Source organism: Coenobita brevimanus, chromosome 17 (genome assembly GCF_032717465.1).
Source record: "Coenobita brevimanus isolate Jiangsu-jjx chromosome 17, ASM3271746v2, whole genome shotgun sequence".
Classification (NCBI taxonomy): domain Eukaryota; kingdom Metazoa; phylum Arthropoda; class Malacostraca; order Decapoda; family Coenobitidae; genus Coenobita; species Coenobita brevimanus.
Genome location: NC_136970.1, coordinates 12807814 through 12818866, shown reverse-complemented (window position 1 = coordinate 12818866; position 11053 = coordinate 12807814). Strand labels below are relative to the sequence as shown.

The 11053-nt window shown below is 40.9% G+C and overlaps 1 protein-coding gene across 1 annotated transcript; it reads left to right on the top strand.

Annotated features, from left to right (window-relative positions):
• Window positions 1-1002: 1002 nt before the first annotated feature.
• On the top strand, window positions 1003-1683 carry LOC145391118 (uncharacterized). Its single transcript, XM_080265803.1, has one exon. The coding sequence runs from the start codon at window positions 1003-1005 to the stop codon at window positions 1681-1683; it is 681 nt and encodes a 226-aa protein (XP_080121929.1).
• Window positions 1684-11053: the final 9370 nt, after the last annotated feature.

The window sequence follows — 11053 nt, the reverse complement described above, 5'->3', positions numbered from 1 at the left end:
AGGAAAATAGTGTAGTAGGGAGAGGGTGTGTGAGGCGGGAAAAAAGTGAGGCAGGGAGGGTGTGTGAGGCAATAAAAGAGTAAGGCAGGGAGGGTGTATGAGGCAAGAAAAGAGTGAGGCATGGGGAGCGTGTGAGGCAGGAAAATAGTGAAGTAGGGAGAGGGTGTGTGAGACAGGGAAAGACTAAGGCAGGCAGAGGGTGTAAGGCAGGAAAAGAGTGAGGATGGAGGGTATGTAAGGCAGGAAAAGTGACGCAGGGAGGATGTGTGAGGAAGGAAAAGAGTGACGCAGGGAAGGTGTGTGAGGCAGGAAAACACTGAGGCAAGCCGAGGGTGTAAGGGAGGAAATGACTGTTGGCAGGGAGTGTGTGTGAGGTAGGAAAACTGTTGTCAGGGAGAGAGTGGTTAGGAAGGGAGGATGTGAGGCAGGGAAGGGAGGATGTGAGCCAGGCAAACAGGAGAAACAGGTAAAGAATGTGTGAGGCAGGAAAGAATAAGTGATAAAAATTGATGGAGGAAGGAATGATGAGGTAAAAAAAAAGGGAGTGACTATTATCACCGCACAGTGATATTAAAGGTGACGTTATTATCACAGCGCGGTGATATTACAGGTGACGTTATTATCACAGCGCGGTGATATTGCTGGTAACGTTATTATCACGGTGTACGGACATTGGCTAAGTGTTCTGAGGGTAGTGAAGGGGGATTGGGAGGGAGGGATATCAGGAGCTTTGTTTATCACTGGTAGTAGTTAGAGGCCAGTGAAGGGGGAGTAGGGAGGGAGGTGGTGAGAGGGCAAGGAGGGGAAGTACTGAGGGAGGGATTTCAGGAGCTTTGTTTATCACTCAGACAAGTAGTTACAACATTAGGGTAGTGAGGGGGGATTAGGAAGGGAGGTGCGGGGACGTGTTTTGTAAACACTCGCCTCCACTCTCGCCACCGCAGTATGGTCTGGCGTTCGACTCGATAGTATCAGTGACCTGCTGACCTCAGCCAAGGCAACATGGAGGAAGACAATTACGCAGAAGATCCAGATTATCCTTCTCCTACCAGGCAAGACAACATGGAGGAAGACACTTACGCTGAAGTTCCAGATTATCCTTCTCCTACCAACCATGAGCCAAACGACATGGAGTTACACACGTCAGCAGAACCACAGGAATATCCAGCTAGTTCATCTGCTGACTACGGGCAAGACGACATACAGGCAGACACATGTACCGGTACAGACACAACATCTGTCTTCAGGGATATTTTCTCCACTGACACGTTTAACTCTTTTGTAGAATTTGACTACTTTTTCAAGAAATATCAGAATCACACAGGGTCCGTGTTTCGAGTGAAGTCTTCTAGCTCCGTTATCAGTGAAAATAAGCGTCGTCAGCAGCAAATCCCTGTCGAACTGAAGTACGGCTCTGTTTCATTCGTGTGTGTACACTACGGCAGTCCGAAACGGAAAGGACTGGGTATAAGACAAAAACAGCGATATCTTCCATGTGGCTGTAATGTGTTGGTGGCACTAACAGCAAGAAAAAACAAGCTGGTTATCACAAAGACGTATCTGCAGCATAATCATGAGGTCAGTGTAGCTTTACAGCCCTTCTATAGCCAGAAACGCAGACTGACAAGTTCGGAGATGGGAGACGCAGAGGATGTAGTGAAACTTAACCCAGACAACAAGTAATTAAAATCCTTCCTCCAGGGTAAATACCATAAAGCAGTAACCATGCAAGATGTACGAAATCTGAAGCGGAAAGTGCAAAGTGAGGATGGAATGTCAGACATCGGTAAGTTGACAGAAATAGTGGATGAAATTGTGGATGCAGGAAAAGGAAAGGTAGATATATCAGTGGATGAAAGTAGGGCCATCCAAATGATTGCATTTGCTACTAATGAGATGATAAGCATGTACTGTAAATATCCAGAAATAATTTTCATGGATGGAACTTACAAAATTAACAGATATAATTATCCACTCTACATGATTCTTGTCCAAGACAACCTAGGTCGTGGCAGGGCTGTCTTTTACGCATTTGTAAGGAGTGAAACAGCAGACATAATGCGGGAGGTAATGTCATCATTTTGTAGGATGATGGAGAATGTAAACCAGACCAAGACAGTTATGACTGACAAGGACCAGAACGAAATTCAAGCAGTCCGTGCCTTACTTCCGAAAGCAGACTTGTTACTTTGCAAATTTCATGTCCTGAAATATTTCAAGAAAAAGGTGTCTGAACTTGTGCTTCCTGTCACTAAAAAGAACGAAATTTTTGGTACTCTGAAACAACTTGTCTATGCCCATAATGAAAATTCCTTTCGGTCTACCTTGTCTGTGTTACAACAGCAAGATTCCAGTATGTTTCAATATATATGTACAAACTGGATAAACTGTAAAGATATGTGGGCCACATACCTACGGTCTGCTAAGTTAACATTTGGAAATGACACTAACAACCACATTGAAGCAGAAAACGGTAAACTAAAGCACTTCCTAACATCAACTACAATGATGTCTGAGTGCATACGTAAAATTATGCTTCATAATTCCATCTTAAATGATGAGCGAGCCTACAAGCAGTTTTTGCAGACATGTACATCCGTTGAATATGGAGTTCATGATGTTCTATTGAACAAATTATACAATCAGTTCACGGAACATGCAGTTAAACTCATGATGAAACACCATAAGTTATCCAAGCCCTCAGATTCTTTATCGATTACATTAGATTCGCCTGGCCTCTTTGTTGTGAAAATAGGGTCTACTGACCAAAAAGTAATGAGAAAGGGTGAATCTGGTGCTGAACTCAGCTGCTCATGCACTTTTTATAGTCAATATTTCTTGCCATGTAATCACATTATTGCCGTTGTAAGACAAGAGAATATTGATGTTTCAACTATCAGCATGCAGTCCCGATGGCGGAAGGGGAATACACTGATTCCTGCAGTGGCTTTAGAACCCAAGACCTCCATCATGCACATTACACGACCCCAGTGTCCAATGACCCCTGCCCAAAAATTCCGAGAGAGTCAAGAGACAATGCAGCGCCTCACAGCAGTGCTAACTAATAGTGGAACTGAAGTGTACAAAGCACGACTTGATATGCTGAAACGTATTCTTACTTGCTGGGAACAGGGTAATGATTACCAGTATGCTGCTAGTCCACAGATGTCAAGCACATCAGCTTCACCGACGTTACACACATCAGCTTCACCGACGTCACACACACACCAGCTTCATCGTTGTCACACACACCAGCTTCACCGACGTCACACACACCAGCTTCATCGACGTCACACACACCAGCTTCATCGTTGTCACACACATCAGCTTCACCGACGTCACACACACCAGCTTCACCGACGTCACACACACCAGCTTCATCGACGTCACACACACCAGCTTCACCGACGTCGTCACCGACGTCACACACACCAGCTTCATCCGCGACACACACACCCGCTTCATCGACGTCACACACCAGCTTCATCGACGTCACACACACCAGCTTCATCGACGTCACACACACCAGCTTCATCGTTGTCACACACACCAGCTTCACCGACGTCACACACACACCAGCTTCACCGACGTCACACACACCAGCTTCACCGACGTCACACACACCAGCTTCACCGACGTCACACACACCAGCTTCACCGACGTCACACACACCAGCTTCATCGACGTCACACACACCAGCTTCACCAATCACAACAGCAGATTCACAACGACTACAGTTAATGAATGCTCATCTTCCTACGGTAAAAATGAGGGGTCGCCCTAAAGAGTCAAAGGTATTAGGACGATTTAATCATTCTAAAGTTGCTAAAGCTGGAGTCAAACGGAAAACAAGTAAGCAGTCCACAAAAGGAAGCAAGAAAGCGATAATTAGTAGTGATTCAAATGATGCGTAATGTTCTGTATACCACTGCCACTAAGACTGTTTAAAACTAGTACTGTTTAAATCTTACTGTGGCCTAATATTCAGTATGGAATATGGAATAAATGTATTTTCATAAAATACTTTTTGATTTTAATATGTAATAAATGTATTTTTATTAAATACCTTTTGATTTTGATATGAAATAACTGTATTTTTATTAAATACCTTTTAACATCCTATGATGGCAATTGATAAGTAACCATAAATTATTTCAGATTCTCGGTTAAAATACCGAAAAACATATGATCACCGACCGGTGATAATAAAGCCATTGTTCTTTTCACTGTGCGGTGACTATAATGGGATCAGTAATATCACTGTACGGTGATAATACACACAGCCAAAAAAAAAAAAAAAAAAAAAAAGAAAAGAAAGTGTGAGGCACAAGGAAAGGCGTGTAATGTAGGGACAGAATCGCGAGCCTGAGAAATCTTGTTAGTGGAAAAAGAACACCCCCTCACAAAAAAAAATATATAAATAAATAAATAAAGGAGAAAAATAAAGAAAATATCGAAACAAGCCAAACATGCATGTATTGTTTTTCACACATGCAACTAGAAGTATACACACATATATTCAACTTCGGTGTGCTTGTCAGAAAAAAAAAGTACGGTAAAACATAAAGGGGATCGTAAGAAGGGAGCCATGGAGGGAGTATAAGAAAAGTGCTCGGGGGGAGGGGGTAGAAGATATGGAAAAACTTATATGACTTAAAAGAAGAAACTGTATTATTGTTGCTACAAGGTGAAGGAGACGAATACACGCGAAGAGGTGCTTGTGTGTGTGTGTGTGTGTGTGTGTGTGTGTGTGTGTGTGTGTGTGTGTGTGTGTGTGTGTGTGTGTGTGTGTGCAATGCCACAACAGTTTGTACAATAACAAGAACTTCATAATAATAATAATAATGATAATGATTATAATAAACGTCAAAGCATTCACCCACGAATGCGCATCGCCCGCCATCCCTAATAAAATCTAGATCAGCAATCCTCTGGCTATTGGAGGCATATCATTGCAGCTTCATTAATATCGAAAAAAATCTTAAGATTTCGGTATTTACTCCTACTAGTTTTAATATCACGTCAGCATTCCGAAGCCTGAAGTCAGCGGTCTTATGTAGGTGAAGGTCATTGAGAATAACACGCCTTTAATAATTTCTAAGTTACCCTTTAAACTGCATTTTTCTTAGTTGAGAGTCTATTCTCTCTATCTGTCTATAGCCCGACGCCTTAATCCCGCAAAGGGTGGCCGCAGACAAAACGCCTCCAAGTCGCTCTGTCACCCACCATTTGACTACCCTCCCCCCAACTCACTCCCCCCCTCCCTCATATACCTCTCAACTCCATCCCTCCACCTCATCCTCGGTCTACCCCTCCCTCTCCCTCCCTCCACCTCACCTACATACACCTTCTTAGTCAGTCTTTCATTCTCCATTCTTTCTTAGTTGAGAGTACGATGGAAAATTGTGAATAAAAACAAGCTAAAAGAAAACTAAAAGGGCATTTTTTTTGGCAAAATCCTCCAACAGTCGGAGGTATATCACCACAGCTTGGCTAACATTATTGACAAACAAGCCATATATCCAGAGCTACTGCCCACAATGACTGGATACAATTTGCTCACCTGATTTTGAGATATTTTGGTAACAGCCCCCCCACACACACAGATGCAGGCGGTAATAAAAATAATAAAAGAATATAAAATAAATAAATAAACCCAACTCGGCATCACATTACTGGACAAACAGATAAGACTGACACGCAGGTGAAGGAAGTGGATTAATCACTTACAGTAATATCTGACAGTGGAGGCTTTGACTGTGACATCCAGGTGCCTGGCTGAATAATGCTCTGAAAACAAGATATATACTTGTTAACTAATGATAAATAGCACTTGGTTTGGGGTATGTGTCATGCACACACACACACACACACACACACACACACACACACACACACACACACACACAATCAATCAACATGTCAATGTACATAAATTTGTAACAGCATTTGTCCTCAGGTGTCTTGACACAGGCTGCTGATGATGATGGCGAGATTACAATGACCAGGGCGGTATTGTTCGTAAATAAGAAGATAAAATATTATCATCATCGTCATCATCATCAGTGCCATTGTATTATTCAATTTTTCACGAGTAACTGAGGTAACTTTTTTTTTTTTTTTACTGGAAACGGACATCACAAGAATAGAAAAATCATCCACACAGTGTCCAATGAAACCCTCTAAACATCTCAGCTCCATCCCACACACATGCGTCTTTCACAGTATGTGCTTCATTTGACTAAGTCACTCCCACAACGTTGTCTATCTACCTATATCACGCTTTGTATCTACTTACCTCTTTCCTACTTTACTTAATAAAAAAAGAACCAAGTCATATATTTTAATCATCAATAATTAATGACAAACAGACATTATATTCTAGATACCTACAGGCAAATTTTTTCAGTCAAGAGAATCCCTATAAAAGTGAAACATCCCAAGCAAAGTAATATCTAAAAATAATAATAATAATAATATTCTACATTGTTTTCTATTATTCTGCTAGCGCCAATTCCCCCCATTAAGAAAATTGCGAGGCTCTGAAACGTCATCCTCCTGACACTCGTGGAAAGGCGATGGGTGAACCAGAGGTAACATGTGAGAGAGAAAATGTGAGAAAGAGGATTTATGAGTGTCGTGAAAATGTGAGAAAGAATGTATGAATGAGGCAACTGTGAGAGAATCTGTGAGTTTGGGAAAGATGTCGAAGAGGAGGGCATGTACAAGAACATGAGAAATAATGACAACTGAGACAAATAAACTGAAAACTACATTGTGAAACAATATGAGAGAGAAAAATGTAATATACAGAAAATGTTTAATGTAAAAATGAGGCTTGAAAAAGCGTACCAGGAGAAAATGTGAGAAACAGAGAGAAATATGAAGACTCAAAAATGGAAACTGTTGTTCCCTTCCCTTCACTTAACTTTTGCATCCTTCCAAATTTGGGCAAGTCAAAGAATGGATGATAGCATTATTTATTTTTATGTACGACTGTCTTCCTTTCTGTCCATCTGTTTGTCTGTAACTGTTCGTTATTTGCCTGATTGATCATCTGTCTGTGCCTGCTTGTCTGTCTGTGTTTTACCCATCTGTTTGTCTATTTGTTGGTGCATCGGTCAGTCTGTGTACCTGTCTGTCTACAGTTTCTTCGTTTGTTTATCTGTATGTCATCATCTGTTTTCCTGCTTGTATGTCTGTCTATTTCCCCGTGTTTCTATCTGTTCGAGTGAACTTGTTTGCTAACTCAACCAGGACGCAAACGCAAAGCTCAATGAGCTCGTCAGGACAGTTTACACTCAAAAACAATACCAGACATCACAGTGCAAATGAACACGGAGCAAACGCACTGGAAAAAAAAAAAAAAGAAAAAAAAAAACGTACTATGGTCCACAAAACTATCGGTGCACAGGGGGTCCGATGCCTACCGAAAACAGTCGATCAACTGCCGATGTTTACCAACGTCTCATTGTCAAAGAACAATGTTTATATTAACAAAACATTTGCTATATGTTTACAAGAGGATATTGCTAGTTAGCGATATATGACACCTCCCGACATACTAACGTGTGGTAGGTCGGACACTAATTTTTCAGTGACCTTCGTTCTGTGCTCCCAGATGTTTCACGCATATTGTGCGCCGATACTTCGGTGACCCACAGTTAAGCATTGCAAGATAACTATTAAGAATTACCTGAGTGAAAATTAAAATCTAAGTATGTCTCTGGTCCAATGCTACCTTAATGCTAACCCGAATGTATATATAGTACAGTAAAGTATGCAACCACTTGATATTTACAATGAGGCTTACGAGTGATGCATACAACTTCTATGTGTGGCGTACACAGTAGAAATGCTACTGGTTGTGTTGGTAACTGTGATAAACCGGGAATACCTAACGCTGGCCTGGTGGATCACGGCTGAGTAGGTCCATGTTTACTGTATGTCCCAAGTAGTGGGTTACTGCTGCTTCCCTCGGCTTCACTGCCGCCATAAACATTTAATACCAGAACATTCTCATTGTTGTTACTGTGCGGTACCTTTTATCTGGCCTCTTATCCTGGGTGATTAAATTACACAAAAGTATTTTCTCCCTTCAATTTCCACATGCATGATAACCCTTCATTTGCCGTTCATATACATATTACGGGAATCGGAAAGAAAGTATCAGGAAAAAAAGTAAGTCAAAAAGTAACAACTTTTCCTAGGTTAGGTCAGGTTAGATTAGGTCAGGTTAGGCTAGATTAGGTTAGATTAGGTCAGGTTAGGTTAGATTAGGTTAGATTAGGTCAGGTTAGGTTAGGTTAGATTAGGTTAGATTAGCTCTTTCCCTTACGTTTTTTACTGTTACTTTTTTTCCTGATACTTTCTTTCCGGGAATCACATATTACATTTTTCCCAATATCCTTTTCGTTTTTTTTTTTTTTTTTTTTTTCTGAAAACTACCAGACAGGGAAGCACATTCAGGAACATCTTTCGAGTACAGTTTCATGAAGACTTCTTTCTTTATACTGTATAATAAAAGAATCTAAAATAATGGAAAAGTTTACAATACGAGTAATGCCAAGTAAACCCACTCATGACAAATCTAGTCATTACTAACAATAATGCATTGTATTTTTTATAAAGTGGGTAACAAGGCAGGTTTCAAAATCTTAAAAATTGAATTTTATCACATTTTACTCCTAAATAATTACCTGTAACTATTAGTGAACTGGAAATATCCACAAAACAAAGCAGTGTATTATACGTCCCACCAGTATTCTGGAAGCACTGTACAGTCGAGCAACCAAACAGTAAAATTACCATTTTATCATTAAAGACACAGAACATTTTTAGATGTCGCACCCACCCCTGCAGTAGTCTAAGGGGAATCATTTACAGGTAAAGCACTTCAGTGACATCCATCTGGCTCACAGGCCGTCCCAATACAGCTAACTGCCCAGTGTCTTTATCATACAAAGGCTATTCCGTCTGTCTGTCTGCCTGTCTGTTAGTCTGCCTGTGTGTTAGTCTATGTTTCTCTGTATGTATGTATGTTTGTATGTATGCATGCCACAACCCCTAACACACATCCCATAAAGACTGCACCCCACCCGTCAAAACGGTACACTGACTCAATCAGTGACACAGCGAGGGATACAGACACGGAATCTGGGTGCAACAAAAATAAATACCGATGATACTGCAATATTTGGAATTACAGATTTTACATGTAATCGGAAGGATGCCATTCGGTTCAAGCAGGTCATATTCTTTTATCGGACCAAAGAAAGTTATATAGTACTGTATATGGTAAGTCAACATAACTCTCACAAATCACTAATATTTGCCAATAGCGGTGATAACTGTATATTATTGCAATATACACAAAGTGTCTTTAAAAAAGTATCTCTGAACTGCCCATTCTGATAGTAAGATAACAGTGGACGTTTGAAGAAGAGCAGGAATTAGGAAGAGAGGAAAAAACTGAGGTGAATATTGAATAGGACATATCGTTCTAGTAAAACTAAGACATGCCAGACGGAGGAGAGAGAGAGAGAGAGAGAGAGAGAGAGAGAGAGAGAGAGAGAGAGAGAGAGAGAGAGAGAGAGAGAGAGAGAGAGAGAGAGAGAGAGAGAGAGAGAGAGAGAGAGAGAGAGAGAGAGAGAGAGAGAGAGAGAGAGAGAAGGATGAAGGAGATAACAAAGATGGATTAAGAGAAAGGGAGGCAAGAGGAGGAGGGATACAGAAAGGCGAGACTGTGAGCTCTGGATAAAACAAAGATTCTTTTTATTTCATTTCCTGCTTCAGTCACCCTTGGTGCTCACAGGACCCCAGTTTTAAGACAAAACTGGGCTATGACCCAGGGAACATAGGTCAAATTAGGAACAAGTAGCCAAGTAAATGAAACGAGTTGGATGGTAAATGAGTAAAATGCACTGGCTAAGACACGAGGAGATGATGGACAGAGAAGTTAAATGAATTATTTCTGAAGGTGCCAAAGCTAATATTAACTAGGTAATGTGAGGGAGTCTTGGTAAGATAAACTGAACGATGTGGAATCTGAGCTAATGACAGACACACACACACACACACACACACACACACACACACACACACACACACACACACACACACAGTCAAACACAGTAAGAGCAGGGAGAAGGGAAAAGGCATATAACATGACACGACAAGAAACGGAAGAGAGAAGTGAAGCTCGAAGGATGGGAGCACTACGGCAAAAAAAAAAAAAAAAAAAACTCTGTGTGTGTGTGTGTGTGTGTGTGTGTGTGTGTGTGTGTGTGAGAATCATCCAAGTTACACAACACACACTTTGATGGTTCAAGTGTTTATATTTTCCATGTCCTTGGCCGTGAAACTGGGTGTTTACTTGGCTCAATAATCAGTGTAATGGATGACACACTCCGATGGTTCCAGTATTTGGTATATTATTACCGAAGAGGAAAGGAAAATATGAACATCATTACAACTATATATCATCAATAGATAGAAGGGGTGGTGTTAGGCCATCACAAGAGATTATTTCTAGTTCTATTTTTAGTCTTTGTTCGTGAAGTACAGTAAGTATGGTTTTGTTGCTCAGTGATCCGTGTAATGGATGACACGCTCTGATGCTTCCAGTATTTGGTGTATCATCACCACAATGAATGGAAACTGTATCTCTTTATGACAAGATATCGCGTCACAAGTAAAACAGTTTGGAATTCCATTTGATGTTCGTCGTGAAGAGCGTGTAGTTACGTCGTTAACTTATTCGTGGAACTTAACATTTAAACTCCTGTGGCTACAGTTTAATTTTCTCTTTACTTCACCATGAAGAAGGTAGTACTTTCATCCTGAACAAAACAACCTGAAATCTTCAGAAGCAAGATGTACAAAAAGGTCTTGTACCCATCAGTCTATTTCCTTATCTCTTTTTCTCCACTTTATTTACCTACCTTCATTACCTTCATTAAAATCCTGCCTCTCTCTCCCTAGCCCTCACAATACCCCTCCTCCCAACCAACTATCTGTGTTGTTCATCTGTGCAGGAGTCAATAAAATCCAT